Source organism: Clytia hemisphaerica, unplaced genomic scaffold, assembly GCF_902728285.1.
Source record: "Clytia hemisphaerica strain Z4C2 unplaced genomic scaffold, Clytia hemisphaerica genome assembly, whole genome shotgun sequence".
In the NCBI taxonomy this organism is placed as follows: domain Eukaryota; kingdom Metazoa; phylum Cnidaria; class Hydrozoa; order Leptothecata; family Clytiidae; genus Clytia; species Clytia hemisphaerica.
Window position 1 is genome coordinate 1,548,929 of NW_027103994.1, and position 17,531 is coordinate 1,566,459.

Sequence of the window (17,531 nt, forward strand, 5' to 3'; positions counted from 1 at the left end):
AACGTGATCGTCATAGAAAGAAATTTAACACGTGATACACGCTTTCTTTTTATAAGAATGGTGTAAATCAATTTTATCATGGATATTCTTAAATAATTCTTACAGCATTCTTAGGTTAGGATCCTAATTCAGACTAGATTTAACATTATTAGTACATACGTCTCAAGCATAAAATGACATTAAGGGGCGAGCCTTACTTGGGTGTAATTGACAATTTATAATTGAAAATGCTCTAAAAATGACATTCTTAGCCTGAGTAGCAAAATTCTATGATGGTGATATTCTTAGCATTATTCTTAATATTTTGGCCATTTTCATCATGGACATTCTTATAAAGTGTATTCTTATAAAAAAAAGCGTGTAACTTTATTTGGGAATTTTTTAAGTGATTGCGTGATTTGAAAGGTGACTGGGGGGCTCTTATATCACTGCCATCGAAGAATCTGGCTCTGACCCTTTTCTGTTATACTGTTGGCGAGAAAGCCAAATTACAGCTACACAAATTGTTATACAGTGCTGTTCCTCCTTTGCAGTCAAACTCTATTAGCATTAAAGCTAGTGCAGATTTGTACACATTTTCGACTTTAAAGAATATATACATTAACATTAGGAAATTTGTCACTTTTTACAAATTGATAACGGCTTCTTTATAACATTACTGCAGTAGTTTTTAAAGTCTTTCATATGGTATAAATAAACCAGTACGTTAATAGAACTGTTGACAAAAACAAGATTTGTGACACACATTTCAAACAAATCTAACCATTCATAATGCAACCCCATTTGAGAAGATCGATATAGAATGGGTAGCATGATTTTTGGTAAGGCTACAGTAACAAGCATAAGTAATGTTAATGCTTTTAGAGTACCCAAGGCAACAAGATTGTGATTGGCACTATCTTGTCTAGTGCTCTGTTGTACAAATTCACTCTGCCTTTTTAGGACGTTCGACATTCTAGCAAACATGTAGACAATTAGGAAAACAGGGAGCAGAAACATTAGTAGAAAGTTCACGATGATAGTTGAAACTAGAATGATATTCGGTGGTCTGTTGGCACCGATGCAGAAGTGTGTTCCAGTATCCATCTCTCGCCAATAATAATAATAAACCCATAAAAAGGCACCGAGTGCGTAATAGAAACAGCAAGTAGTATGTATTATCCTTTGTGGTAATTTCTTGCCAAGTGGTCTGGTGACTTTTAAATATCGATCGAAAGACATTCCGCAAAGAATGCAAACAGATACATCTGAAGCGATGAAGGGAATTGACCACCCGTAACGACAGATTGCATTAGTTATCCGGCTCTGATTGACCATGAAGGTTGTTGAAATAACAGCTACAAAACGTACAAAACATGTTATAACGTCAGCTATGGCAATATGAATTAAGAACAAGTTGTGATTACTCTTTTTCTTCCTCGATGTAATGAAGAAATGTAAAATCAAGATGTTTCCAGGAAATCCAATAAGAAATAAAACACTACTTGAGATGACGTTGATAAGATTAATTTCAATCATTGTTATTGGATTTGAGTGCTATATTTCTGCAATTTTTTAATTCTAAATGAAAGAATTTTAACTATTATAAGAGCTGTTGGTAAAGGCCGGTATCAACTTTCGCACGAATTTGACGGCAGCTTTTTTCTCAACCTTTTTTGCCTAAAGAAAAGATTACGTCATAAAAAAGTTTCGCGCGAACAAAAAAAAAGTTGAAGAAATCTTTTTCAACTGTTACGTCAATTTTAGAACCAATGGAATTGCATTGAAGCGATAGCATTGACTTCCAAGCCCGAAGGGCTAGACTCGAGACTCATAGATGGGAAATGAAGCCACTTTATTTCCCATTCAGACCACTCGCGCAGACCACTCGTTTTTTACACAAACGCCGGATTGAAAGTAAAGTTTATCGCTAGATGGAGTCCTCAAAAAAACAAAGGAACCACTAGATACAATCCGTAGTCATGATTGCAGCGCGTTTTAGGGCGCGTTCGGCGCTCTATGGAAAAATCGGCTTCACTTTTTCTTACCTGAGAAAGGTTAGAGATTCTACTCTAGTCCTGCGGGCTTTAAACTCAATGGCGATGAAGTAACGTCAACTATAGCTAAGTAATTCGAATGCTAAAAATATAGTTTGCGCTCTCCCGCAGAGACTCGAGAAAATGCTTCATTGAACATTCTAATCACATACAGAAATGTTATATCAGTCCACTCCTTCTTATTCGAAGCTTTCTATAATTCGATAAATATTGGTTCCCTTAGACGGCCAGCCGCTAAATAGCACTTTCGGTAATTCGAAACTTTCTGTAATTCGAAGAAGATAGTTGGTCCCATCAAGGTCGAAGAAGGAAGAGTCAACTATACAACATTGCCAGATCTTAAAGCAAAAACTCGACCAACTCAAAAAATAGAATGCTAAAAGAATCCGAACTAAATTGATACCCAGGGGGGCGGCACTCGATTCAAAAACGAAATTAGGCCTTTGAAATTGGATCCTTGCAGTGCAGAGTGAAAAATCGACTCTTTTTTCTCATCTTCGCTGATTTCAACCCTTACAGTGCACTTTTGAAATCTTGGAAAATATACCCTTATGATGGGCCGCGCGTATGCTAGGTCATTTACCTTGAGTGCCCCTCCCGGAATGATACTCTTTAAAACTCACTTCAAACGTCTAAAATTTATGATGGCTCTTTGTCATCCGATCTGAATTTTATTAAAGCAGCTTACAGAACTAACTTTGCCATTTCTATTAGCTACCGTTCCCGTTAACAGCCCCAGAAAATATTTTTCCGGAAAAAGATAGCTTTTATTTTCTTGGACCATTTTAACAAGAACAATCAAAATGGTACTAAAAACTTGGGAAATAAATTCAATCCCAGTCGATTGATCAGCTGCATAAATAAAAATGGTATATGATGTAAAGAACGATTCAAATTTCTATCAAATCTAATTCCTTAACCAATCAATAAATATTTGAGCCCTAAAATAAAATTAAAACAGCGATTCTTTTAGCTTAATGTTTGCAATATTTACACGACCATGGAAAACTAGTACGAATGGATTGTTGTTTTCAGAATTGAACGCGACCATTTAATTTCTGTAAACACTCTTGTCACTGATTCTCGACCGGATGAGGCCTTGAGAAACTTTAAACAGGCGTGTTATAAACATTGAAAATGTGGCTAAATCAAAACTAGACATTCGAACACCCGGCCACGTTCCTTTTTTGGCTGTATTATTTGGTCATATTCAATTTAGCAAAAAAGTCTGTCAGCTAATTGCTGTTGTATCTATTTAATTCAAAATAACATTTCCCCCGGTCATTGATATGAAATCACTATTTTATCTTTCTTCATGTTCCTCGAGTGCCAAGACCACTGAAGAAACTTTGATAGAGAATAAATATCGCTCAAAAATAAACATTGAAGTTTCTTTCAGATAGCTTTAACACCTTCTTACTTAAACATCGTTGCCTAGACACAAAGCTCAACTTAAAAACATTATCAAGATTTAATTTCCGTTTTCAATAATAAAATACTTGAAAAGCAAGGCAGGGCTTTTGATTTTCTTATCATTATTCCTATCTTTAATAAAATTGAAATTTCCAAATACCCCCTGCTATTAGTTTGTGAAATTCAATCAAAATATACCGCCTTTATTTTATTAGATTGTTTTGATAAAAATTGGAGCGAATATTCTAATTCAAACTAAAAAGAACAGGGTCTTGTTTTTTCGTTGGGAAAATGATTTAAATTCGCAATAGCAGGTGCAAAAAAATCCCTCTCAAATATTTCTTTACTGAGGTCAAAACACACAGGTTTTTTTTTATTAGAATCCAGTTTATAAGAGCATTCAGACTGAAATTCGTCGAAAAATTAAGAACATCTTAAGAAGATGCCCAGCCTCAGTTTGAAAAAAATGACCAGAAACTACAATTTTTTCCTCTTTTCAAGCAGTTTTAACAACCGTACTTAGGGATGGATTTTCTAAAAACACGAGAGTTAAATATTGTCCAAATTTTACCAATTTTAAGTGCTCTTTATTTTGCATGATATTGTCGATTTAAAGTATTATGAAAAATTAAGAAAGCATTTAAGAACATTTTAGGCTGAAAATTGCTAAAAAAATAAGCAAATCCGAGCTCAGCTAAATCTATTAGGTGTTCTAATATAAAAACGCGTATGCAACCTAAAAAACGTATGCAACGAGGTGCATTTTTGTTAAGAGAACAAGGGTAGCACATTCCAATATCATTCAAATCCTCCAGCTTTCGAATCACATGAGAAAAAGCTTTATATTTTTTCATTTTTTATTTCATTGCAGATCGAATTACGAAAGTCTGACTCCGGGAGGGCCATAAGGGTATTTTCACACCCTCGAAAGTCTATTAAAGGGGTACAAAAATCATTCAATAGAAAATTGAGTCTCTGTAAGGATTCAAAAATTACAAAATTCTAAATTTCCTCTCTCTCAAAGGGTCATGATTTTCCAAAATTCCGACAAAAATAGAGTGAGAAAAGTCTCTCTAAGGGTCCCAAAAATAATAATTCTTCCTCTCTCTAAGGTTCGATTTTAGATTTTTGGCTCGGACATACCTGTCACCTCGCAAACCTTGTATTTAAAACCTGAGGTCTGAGTCTTGTAATTTCCATTTTCTTTTGCTAGAAATCCAAATTCCAAAAACAACTGACTACTTAAGTCCTTAAGGGCTCTGACCATAGTCAGAAAATTGATTTTAGTATCTGAACATAAAAGTTATGTTTTAGATTCTTTAACACTTTTAACAAAGAATTGCCTTTATAAATTGCTTTTTAATCAAACCCCTTAAGATTAATTAAGAACTTATTTGCAATAATGACGTTATGAACTTTAAAAAACGTTAATAATATGTTGCATCACCTTCTTTTATAAAAAGTGCTAAGTTTTAATGGGTAATTAACCTTTTTGTTTCGAACTTTTTTCAAACTGTCCGCGAAGAATTGAACTATTTTAAATTTTGCGGAAATTTTTTGTAAAAAGATGTGTCAAAAGTTATGACTGTTTTTTTAAGCAAAATCCAGATGAAAAATTGATGAAAAACCACTATTTTGAAGATTTCGAGACAAAGAAGCATTTACAAAAATTTTCCGCAAAAATTTTTATTGTTCGGTAAAAGATACACCATCTACTGCGAAAAAATTTTCAAAATGTTTTTTCTTCGCCGAAACTAAGCTCTTCAAAGTTGAAATACTCTTCCTCGCAAAAGTCTTCATTTTCTTCTTCATCAATTTTTTTCAATGCAATTTTTGAATTTTCAGATTCAGGAATAGTTTGTCTAACAGAAAATGTATAACATGCTATAGTTTTGTTGGTTACATCAGTCAGAAAACACATTTTAAACACGGCAATTATGAAAATTAACTATGGTCAGAGCCCTTAAACGCTTAATCGACGCCACCTTGTCAACTGAGAAATACATAGTGTGCCCAATTTGTACCCCCTATGTTGAGAAGGTCTTTTTTGGAAAGGTCACCCCCTGGATTTTACTTCAATTTTTCAGGACTCTTTGATTTTTTTTTCTCTTTTTGGACCACCCTGGATTTTGGACCACCCTGGACTTTTTACCTCATTTTACTGAACAGCCTGGATTTTTACACTCGAAAAAAACAGGGTCATCAGGATAATGAGGCTCGAAAATGCCAAAAATAAGAACAATTTAAGAACAATGGTGGGCCTGGAATGGCTGAAATTTGATCACAATGTGTCGAATCTGTAAAAACAGGATGTTAATGTCCTAGATATAGAAGCAGCTTACATAAGAAAAACTTTAAGCTTTAAGGGTCAGAAAGCTAATTACAGCCAAGTCTCAGCAAAAGTGTTCTTATGAAATAAAGACTTACGTGTACAATATACAACACATAAGTGGTAGATTGGTTACAACCTATTATGAGGCGGATAGAAATAATTTTGGTACGTCAAAAGTCTAACTGTGAATATAAAGCCTTGCGTACAAGAAGTAATTTTGTTTCACAGTGGATGCCCTCTTGAAGTAACTATTTGATGTAATACCCATGGATTTATACTTTGCGAAGTATCAAAGAGTAAATAAGTTGATTAAAATAAAAACTTATATGTTCGTTATAGAGTATCCCAGGGATATCTCTTATGAGTTGAAATACAGTCTTCCATAAGACTTAGAGATCAACAGCTAAGGGCCGTCCATTGTTGCTGGCGAGATGTTGATTATCGTTGTTTGGATATTAATATTCTATAGATTTGAGCAGAATAAAATGATAGTGCCATCAGTGGGTTATGCTTTTAGCCTATTCTCGTGATGGTATATGACAGAATTCTTTAAGATTTGGTGTAGGAAAAAAGCAGTTAATATATTCAATACATAAAAAATATTTAGAAGCCTACTGAGCACACTTAAACCATGTTATGATATGACACAGTACTCCGTCTTGGTTATTGAGAAACTCAGTATGAACTTTTTCTCTTCATTTCATCAAAGAGGTATCGTTTTGATAAGTTGTACTATGGATGGTATATTGATGGTTTTAATATGTTAAATGTGCAGTAAATGGGAAAGGCTGGTCGTTTAAGATAATGTCGCCCAACATATTGTCCCACATAGTTTGATGGAAATGCTAATTGCTGTATTTAGTTGGGGAAGGGCGTACGAGGGTCCTGGACACCGAAATACCAACAGTTTTTTACAAAACCACCGCAATACGACATATTTTTTACGAAATATCGACACCGAAATTTTTTCATGTTTTTTTTTACAAAATTCTAATATGAGATAAGAGGATAAGGGTGATTTCTGAGAAATAGCCCTTGATTTAGCACCGTTGCTCTGACGTTTTAAGCAAAATTAGCGTATTGCCGATTGAAAATTTAACATTTTCCGTCACCGAAAAGCATCTCAAACACCGAAATACCGATACATTTTTTGTTGATCACCGAAAAACTGACGCAAAAAAAGGTCAATACCGACACACCGACAAACTGGTACCCCCTCCATTTAAATTTCTAGTTTAAAACGTTTTAATTTTTTTTAAATTTCTAGTTTTAAGTGATATCAGAATCACTTGATAAATAGACTGTTTTGGTTGTGGTGAGATTCAAAAATGTCACTACGAAGGTATTATAAGAGAAAGTGATTGTGTTTGAGAATCCGAGATATATCTAACGCCGTGTAACTTTAAGAATTCTAGCTTGGAATCCCGGGGGATTTTTTCAAATTTTCAACTTTTTCCCCAAATTTTCCAAAAAGCGCATCCTACGAGGGACTGAATTTTCTATTTTAGTGTTTTTGCGACCCTGCCTGGGACTCTTGGAGGTTCAAAAAGGTACCCTGACCAGCAGCGCATTCTCGTAACCCATTTTGCCCTTGTACCCCCCCCCCCCGGGCTTGAAATGCCACAATTTTTGAAACATAACTTTCATGATTTTTGAAAATACAGCCCTGAACAGCGGTAGAATGTCAAGTTGATATAGCTAGGGAAAAAGTCACTACAAATATTGCACAATAAATAGACAATTGAATATGGAAAGAAGGACCTGAGATTTACATGTGAAATCAATCAACTTGGATAAGATAATATTCTGAAACGTTATGTACTGAAAAGATTATTTGGATTCTATGAGGATGTTGAAAGGTCGCATGACAAGCTCGCAATGTATGCGCAAGCGAAATCGTCGGCCTTTTCAATACACGTTAGTTCTGAATCAGACGGTATTTCCAAAATCATTATAACGTATTATAGATTCACTGTTTTCGCATGTTCACTAGCGTTTTCCCTTGTTTTTGCGAGACAGTGGCCTTTTAGCAAAGCAAGTAGGTCTAGGCGGAACTATTTATCTGGTTTCACTGGTTTCATATGTATACCAGTGCTTTCCCTTGTTTTTACAAGACATTAGACGATTTCGACGACGATTTTGCTTGACCATACATTGCGAGCTTGCCGCCAAAATTTATTTATAAGAGGCATAGCTCTCGTTAAGACGGTCTACTATTTTTTTCTGCCTACACCCCTTTCTCACAGACCCACGGGGACCCCTTCCCACTGGAAAAATTGGCCAAAATTATCGTCCAATTTTCGTCCCCACTGAAAATAATCAAATAAACCAATCCTCACTGCAAAATAATTTAATATTTTTTCCCTCTCCGATAAATTTTCTGAATTGAAAACAAAAGAATTGAAATCCCCACCCATAAAAAATATGGGAATATCAATCCCATCGAGCTTTTTTTTGTTATTTTTATCCCCACTGGCTGACAAAATCCCATTGAGTCTGTGAGAAGGGGCTGTCTGACTATCATAATTGTGAATCTAAATGGTCAGAAAGTTCTCTGTCGTAGGTAAATTCATTACCTTCCTTTGACGTCAGTGCTATGTCTTCTTTCAATAATTTTAAAGCAGAGATTTTAACTGTAAACTTTCTGCTCATTTTTTGGTTATACTGTAACATTTAGAATAGGCAGAGCAGAATATCGTCCTTTAAACTAGAGCTTAGTTGTCTACCTGTGCCAGTGATATGCAACTCTTTCAGGTGGGGGGCGTACGGGACTTCGTAATACCGATATACCGATCACTTTTTCTCTCAATTACCGATATACCGATAATTTTTTCATTCAAATACCGATACCGATCAATTTTTCCACAGAAAAAATTTGCGACATTGTTCATCGAGATGGATTGAGTAAAGCCTAGAAGAGGCGTAGCCACGAGTTTTCGTTTCGGGGGGGGGGGCCGGGCGAGATTGGAAAAATGTTGACCTTTTTTAGGGGAAATTTTCAGAGAAAGTTTTTTCAGAGTAAATTTTTGCTCTAAGCAAGCTAAAAGTTAGCGGGAATAAGGCCACAAAAAGTGTAGAAAGCATAAAATTTCATGTCGCAGAGATAGTAGGGGGAAATTTGTTCGTTTTTTTGAGGTCGCTCGATTTTTTTAGTCAAAGCACTTGTTATACATTTTTGGAAAGCTAAGGGGTAGGGCAATCAAAATAACTTGGGTGCCAATGTTTTTTCGGACACTTTAGTGTGATTTTCGGACAAATACGATGGTCTCAGGCAAAAATCATAGGGTGAAAAATTAATGAAAATATTTGCTTGAGAAAACGGAGACCTGTTGTATATTTTTGGAAAGCTCTCAAAAAATTAAGATTAGTGATATATTGCGAGTATAGGTATTCTTACCTAACTCGAGATATTATCCTTAACAAAAGTGTTTTTCAGTGTTTTTCAGCCAGAAACAGCTGTTTTGTCCAGTTTTTGCGCTTTCGGAAGCTCAATATCTCAAGTTAGGTACTGAAATCACCTATACTCGCAATATATCACTAATCTTAATTTTTGAGAGCTTTCCAAAAATATACAACAGGTCTCCGTTTTCTCAAGCAAAAATTTTCATTAATTTTTTACCCTATGATTTTTGCCTGAGACCATCGTATTTGTCCGAAAATCACACTAAAGTGTCCGAAAAAAAATGGCACCCAAGCTATTTTGATTCCCCTACCCCTTAGCTTTCCAAAAATGTATAACAAGTGCTTTGACTAAAAAAATCGAGCGATTTTACAAATTTCCCCCTACTTAAGAGTTTGCTTTGTAATGTTGGCGCCACAGGCGAAAATTTTGGTCTAAGAAATATCAAACAGCTTAAAGGAAGCCTTAAAAAGGTCAAAGGTAGCCAGAAAAAGGTCACAAAAACTACAAACCCCTTCACATTCTGTCGGGAAAACTTTGACCTTTTTGGTCAATTATTTTTTTCTTTGGTGGGGGGCGATCAATTACAGTTTAGGGTAATTTCAAGATTTTGGCGTTCAAAAAAGCTCAACTTCGGGAGGCGTGGCCCCCTGTCAAAACGCCAATGGATCGAAAATGGGAGCTTATCAAAGAGTAGAACGTCAATTTAGAGAGAGTCAACTGTATTCACGTGTCAAGCAGACCCCTGGCTGAGCCTCTTGCCTAATCAAAATTTTTCAAATCGGCGCCCCTGAGTGTTCCTTAATTTGTACTAATTAACGTATGAGGGAGGTATTATTTAGTAGATCAGCGCTCAGAACATATCGTTCATATATTCGAATAGTAAAGGAGGCTTTGGCCAAATAGAAAACTTTTGAAAGTCAACCAAATAACATAAACTCTAAAAACGGCATGAATTTGATACTTATCTAGAAGATATGGAAGAAGCTAGTGCGAGCGAAGCGAGCAAAAAAAATTAAATTTTTTGTTTAAATTTGTGTTCGCCAAAACACTTTCTCGAGAAAGCATTGCTGGCCTCGTTCGCAAGCAGAATATATCAACCTTCATTTACGTAGACGTAAATGCATTCCCAAAAGGAAGTTATCAGTTTTAAAACAAAAGCACGCACATTTATAAAAGATAATTACATGTCAAATGACGTTGAGTTACTTAGGCAACAATATTTGAAAACGAGGCCTGCAATGCTTATTTATGCATCTCGAGAAGAGTGTATTGGTAGATTGTGAAAGAACTTTATTGCGAGCGAAGCGAGCGGAAAAAATTGCAAGATTTTAAAATTTATCTCACATAATTTGGTCTTGGGGCGCAATGGCTCATGATCTTTGATACCGATGGTTGACCGACAATACCGAAATACCGACATAAAAATGGGTCTTTTACCGATACCGAGATGATTTTGAAATACCGAGTACCGATCATTTTTTTCCTGTAATACCGATTTACCGATCTAAAGCCAATACCGATGTACCGATATCCCGTACGCCCCACCCCTTTCAGCCAGAAGAAACTAAATGCCAATATGGAAAAAGTCTTTTGCTATGTGAGTGAGGATTTCAAATTGCATTGTTTTCGGCTTAAACATCCAGTTGAGATTGAATACTTTGGTCGATGTTATTCTCAATAAGGATAGACTAGAGTCTACTTTTGGCTGAACTTTGCTTTTTGATAATTTTTTATGACGCTGAGTCCAGTGTAGTAGACTAGGAGCGTTTGGCGAGGTTGCCATTTTGAGAGAAAATGTTAAAAATCCAAATAACAATACAACTACTTGGAGTTGAAAACTATAATCAAAATTGAGAAACAAACACGATTAACAGATTTGCAATCCTTTATTCTCAAATAAAAACATTGATTCATACTGTTTTTAGCTTCCAAAAACAACTAAAATCTGGCGGGCTGTTTTACAGTCCGCCTAAGCAAAAGCATATTACCATATACTACCGGGCCACTTAATCGCGCCATCCAGTCTATAAAGAAACTTTAAGTGGACCCCGGGCTACAATAAGGATGAAATTTCATTATCGTAATTGTGGTGAAATTTCAGGTATTTATTACAAGGGAAATGTTTTATTGCCGATTTTTAGTGAGTAGGACGTCCCACCGGGTCTGCAAAAGTAAAAAACAATAGGAAAGGAAACGAAATTTGACGTTTCATTTTTATATTCTAAATGACAAAACATTTGACAAAAATGACGGAATCCACCATGACTCTATTGGCAATACAACACTTCATGGATATATAGTTAGGGTTAACGGGAGGTATATGTCCTGAACAATGTTTGGCTTAAGATTTGTGTTTGTCCGCAAGTAATTTGAAGTATTTCCTTCTCATTTATTAAAGTAAATAGATTTACACACTCAATATAATGCAAAAATACCATACTGTAAAAGTCTTTGGTATATAACGAAGGATGGAGTTTTTTTTAAGAGCTGTTTTACTTTTTAAAAGGTTTTGTTTAAAAAAAAGAGTGATATCGTTTGCTTACTCGTCAATTTTGATTCACAAGCTTTTTCACATTGGATTGACACGGATGTGGAGCAAGATTGTTCAGAAAGAGGAAAAGAAAGACCTTTTTTTCTTATCAACATAATTCCCTAGGCAGACATTCAAGAAGAAGTCCTTGAATAAAGCTTTCCAGTGAGTTCTTTGTGAAAAAGAGACTGGGTGTGTGAATCTTTGATCTTCTGGGGGTTTCCCCTGAGAAAATCGAGGAAAATCCCATTCTATATTCTGGGAGTAAAGATGGCAGACATAAGGCATGCTTGAAATTTTGAAAAATTGGGACCAATTTCTTTCTGGCTTGTATTGCTCTGAATGAATTTTTTGTGTTGCAGACATAATTTTTATGGGTAGTAGGAAGGTTGATTGTGACCACCTATGCCTTAGTTTTCCATGGCACTCTCTAGAACTTCTTGGCATTTTGATTTAAGATGGGCAATATCGGTTGATAATGTTGTTTTTTTTTTTTCAACTTTTAGATCGGCTAGTTCGAAACGCAGGTCACAGGTCAACAGGTCACAGGTCACAGGTCACAGGTCAACAAAGTGCAGACCGGAAAAAAGATAATAAGATCATAACATATACATAACATAATATCAATACATAACGCATTAAATTACAAAAAAGTAATACATGTTATTTAGATATTATAAAATGACAATTGAATAAAATAACAACCTAGTGACACTTACTTTACAAAATAATGACAAAATCATAAAATATGATGCCTAACAAGACAAAGCACGAAAATATTTACTATACAAAATGTGATGTGGATGGTGTGAATGGATAAAAAATGGCACCAAACAGAAGCTTGCAAGGTCCCTAAGAGAGTGGTTTTAGAAAGATGGAACTAATTAATTATTCAGTTTATTATTTTAATGACTTAATGACAACTTTTGACAAAATGTTGACAGAATCACAAAATATCATGTCTTACAAGAGAAAAACACCAAAAATATTGCATCCGAATGTGATGATAACATATGGATGGATATAAAATTAACCAATCAGAAGCTCGTGAATTCTCTGAGAAAGTAGTTTTAGAGCGATGAGTTTTATCATATGTAACCATCATATAACATTACAAACATTACAATATGTAATATACCTGTTATACGTATAATATGGTTTTAAATCTTCTGGTCTGCATTATACACGGCGCAAACTGCGAAAGATCCATAAAAGCACATGGTTAAATTTTGATGTTTGAAATGGTTTTATATGGATGAAATTGCTTGAGAATTATGTTTTTGATAATTCTTTGTGTTTTCCAAACATTTTCCTCTGCAATGACATTGATTAGAGTCAACCTGTCATCACTGACCTGTGACCTGTGACCTGTTGACCTGTGACCTGTGACCTGCGTTTCGAACTAGCCGCTTTTAGATGAAAAAAATAGTGTAATCTTAGAAAAACTTCCTCTATGGTAATGGAATTGAGATTCTCAGTAAGTATACTTGATTTCCTCTGTGGTACTTTTAGCTTTATCTAGGGAAAGCATTGACTTTATAGTTGGAAATTTCAAGTTTCGACAACAAAAACATTGCAAAGTTCAAATAACTTCAACATGTGATATTTATAAAGTCTGACTATTGATGGGCCATGATTTTGACCGGTCAATGGATTGACTCACAAGGCTTTGACAATTTTTCAGCCAAAACATAATTTCATCAGTGGACTTTACCAGTTTACAGTCTGTGTTAGGGTAATTCATACAGATTGCTTACAAAAAAGCCCTAGTTTTACAGTAGATTTTCATTTTATATATTTTCAGGCTAGTTATCGTCATTTTCTCTATGAAATAATGTTTATAACAACACTTCCCAGAAAAACCAGCCCACGGAAAGTTAAGTATTGGCCATCCAAGCACTGATGCAATGAAGCAAAGATTGACTCAGAATGACTCAACATTTTTGCATTTTGACTTTCACGTTAAGGCATACGGGAAAAGTACTATGCTAAAAGAGGAAATCAAACCTGCAGAAACTATATTACGTGCATTATTTAGCTTGACCAAAACAGAATAGAATGGAGTAATAAATATATGCAGTGGATGTTGATATTTTGTAAATGTTTTCTGGACAACCGTGGATATGAACAGTTAAACCTGGTTGAGCACCGCCTACATATCCTTTGAAATTGGATATATACTTGGAAAATGTTCTCTGGAAAAAGTGGATTTCCATACACGTATTATGTAAATTTGATCAGTCTGGAGAATATTTTTCGAACCTGCATTTATTTGAATGTTTGTTTTGTATTCATGTTGTCCCTGGAAATATGGTCCAAACAAGTCATCAGACAGTTACATCAAAATGCCTCGAAAATGTCAATATGAAAATTGCGTAATCAGAGAACGTATGTCTCGCTCATTATAAAAAGGCCGAGACAAACTTTCAATAATTGGATTGTAACATCGAGTTAAGTCTCTTTTGTTAAGTCACCAGGGGGTAAATAAAACAGACCTTGATACATTTATCGTTCGTTTCAACTTGACCATTTGTTTAAAACTCAGCCTCCTAAATATTTGGGGTAGGTAAAATATGTACAAAGAAATTCATACTTTTCCAACCCGGCCAATCTTTAAAAAAGAAGCGAACAATAAAATGTTATTACCCTTTCCAAATAAACCTCTTCGGTGGCGAGCGTAGTCTACTCTGACGTAATTGTAAAATTTATGTAATGGGAGTTTGACATAGTAATGTAATGTTGTTTGGGGAATTATGAAGTTCTCTGGGATTTCGATTGCATTTATTCAGGTTGATTTTTTATGACTTCTAATGGTACTTTTTCTAACGAGTTTGATTACTCTGTTCTCACACTTATGTCTTTTTTTTTCGCGTCCTTTTCCGTGATTACTTTTATTTATATTTTTAAAGACAGGTAAGAAGGCATATTGATGTAACTGTCAGAGCCAGGAAACACGTGGGCCAAAATTACCAAATGTAAACAAACTAGCAGACTAGAAGATCCCAAAAGTGCTTCTATTTAAATTCTACAATTCTACTTGGACACATATTTTCACTTGTTCTACATGTTTTTTTTTTTATAAGCATAACGCTTATAAGCATATGAAGGCTCAAATTTGCAGAATTCCTAAGCATAACATGAGCATATATGTCAGCCTAAAATATTTTTCAAGTGGTCACTTTTATCTGTTTAAAAAGGTTTTGTAGAGGTCAAGTAAAAAATAAGACATTCCACGGCAAGCTAACATTCCACTGCTCCCAAAATCTGAACAAACTTTTACAAAATTTCAGAAATTTCATTAAAAACTTGGCTCGGGGTGAATCATAAGCATGATTCTTAAGCATATAATTAGCATAAACTATGCCTGGATGCTTTGAGAACGCATACACGAGCCTGACCAAGGGGCATACACTTGCTTATAAAAAAAAAAAAACATGTATCACAAGTTTATCTGAGCACAATGATTATTTTGCCAATATTTTTTCCATATGTAAATGTATTTAATTTTTAAACAATGAGTTACACATGTATTGGATTTAGTCCTCTATGGAGCATTAATATAATTTTCTAGTCCAGCTTTCAAGTTATACAATCTGAATCAGTACTAATTAAAAATCAGTTGTAAGGTTTTGGTCTTTTTTTATAGTCTTCTCAATTTTATTTCAAGTTAAGTCATGAATGATACTGATTTTTTTCATGCTATACGTCTTTATAATTTCCCAGGTGTTATAAATGAAGGTGAATCATAAAAAAACCCTTTTGGGTTTAATCTTTTTTAGAAAAATTTCAAATTATACACTTTTATTATACTGTTTTATTTGCTAGATAGATATATCATTATATCAGGGGAAATCCCTAGATGGAGCTGTTTTGTATAACTATTGTATTTTTTTCAATAATGTTTTTTGGATTATTTTATGCTTTATTCTTTCGAGTTCATAAAGCTCTTAAAAGAAAGACTTCATGATATTTGCGATCTAGCATTGATATCATGAACTATCATCGCTTCTTTTTTCTTTTGAGCTCTATTTTTTCCTTTCCTCCAATTTGTTCTATTACCCAACATCGCTACCCGGCTGAAGAGGCCTTCATGATATTGTTTATTAGAAACTCTAGTCCAAGAAATAACGAAAAATTATCTTTGTTTTACAAGCTTATCATTTTTGGTTTTATAATGTAAATTTCAATTCTTTTAGCTACAGTATGTATAAATTGATTCGATCATTTTATAAGGAAAATATTTTGGTCGAAGCTGAGTAATTCTCCCCTTCAAGCACAACGACGAAGGCTTGAGAAACACTACGTTCAAAGTGAAAAGTGCTTATAAAAAATATCAAAATCCCTGATTTAAAAAAAAATTATTTCACTTTCGATATCAATCACGGCTGCCATTTTTTGTTTGTACTTCTAGTCTTGTGCGCATAACGAATCAAGCGCTCTGATTGGTTCAGAATGAAAACAATCGATCGGCCGCAGACATTTCAATAGAAACAAAAGATTCTACAGCCTCGCTTCAAATAGATGAATAGCGCATTTCTTATCCTCTTTTTCCAAATCTCTGATGTGTCTGATATGAAACGGGAACACTTATGTAAGAATAAAACCTTTAATGGTAGTAAACTATGTGGGTTAATTGTTTTGATGGAGGCTAACACAAACAAGACTGATTACTGGACCTGTTGTTGATCGGGCCCCTTTTTCAAAAGCTCTTAAAATTATCTAACCCGGATGAGTTTTGAAAAGGTATTGTTATGCCTCTGAGAGGACAAAGTCTTGTTGCTTAGGACCTAAACTTTGTCTGTCGTCACTATCCAAAACTTGCCTGGGTGCGCGGCACTTCTTTTTCAGCCGTCAAAGTACTATCTTGTTTTAATATACATCTTCTTATATAAGAACATCTAAAATTCAGACTTTTTTTAAAATTCAGATGCTTATAACTATTTGAGTTTGAAGCCAAAAATGTTCTTAGAATGTTCTTATTTTCACCATTTTGTGAGTATTTTGTGTCTTTTCGTGAGAAATTTGTCTGCATTTGTCTTACAATGTTCTATGAACTAGTTCTTAATATTTTGGCCATCGAAGCATATAAAAAACGTGTATTCGGAAAAAATCGTGTTCTTCCAACCAAGAGAAGCTTTGAAAGAATCTCCATCTCGCATCATTCAGCATGCTAAAATAGAAAGGGTATGTAAAAGGTATACAAGGCAATTAAAAGAAATTAAGCTAATGATTATTAATCTGGTTTCTTTAATTGCTTAGCAGTCTAATAAGCGACTAATGAGGTATTACTTATTTTTGAATAGATTTTATCAACTTTGTTTGTTGATGTTTTTAAGGAGTTTCGGAACGATCTAAGATTTTTTTTCTGATTTTCGATTACTGATTACTGGTTTGATGTTGCGGAAAGGGGCGTTTGTTATTAGTAGACTAGTAGCTCGGCAAAGATACTTATCATTAATCGGATTGATTAGTTTTTGCGACCTGTGAATTCGCCAGTCAGAACTTTGATAAACCCCCGTCTCAGTAACCTGTTACACTTTTTAAAAAGAACCATTTAATTTTTATTAAAGCTCGGCTGTTCTTATCCTGTTCTCACTTCTAGGGCTCAACCAACTATCCATTTTTTTTACTCTTATTTGCTCAACCCTTGCTGGTGGGGGGGGGGGGGTGTACTTTTATGGTGTGACGGTATTGGCTATTACGGGATTTGACGGAAAAAAAAGCGGGAAAACGGTATTTTGAAATCAGACGGTGACTGGCCTTATTTTTTGTCATTATGCCGGTATTTGAACCTGTACAAACCGGTGTGACGGTGTT

General features: G+C 34.7%; 1 protein-coding gene across 1 annotated transcript; it reads right to left on the reverse strand.

The window, feature by feature from the left end:
- Window positions 1–618: 618 nt before the first annotated feature.
- LOC136811295 (probable G-protein coupled receptor 34) lies at window positions 619–1,518 on the reverse strand. Its single transcript, XM_067067912.1, has one exon. It carries the CDS (start codon window positions 1,516–1,518, stop codon window positions 619–621), a length of 900 nt encoding a protein of 299 aa, XP_066924013.1.
- Window positions 1,519–17,531: the final 16,013 nt, after the last annotated feature.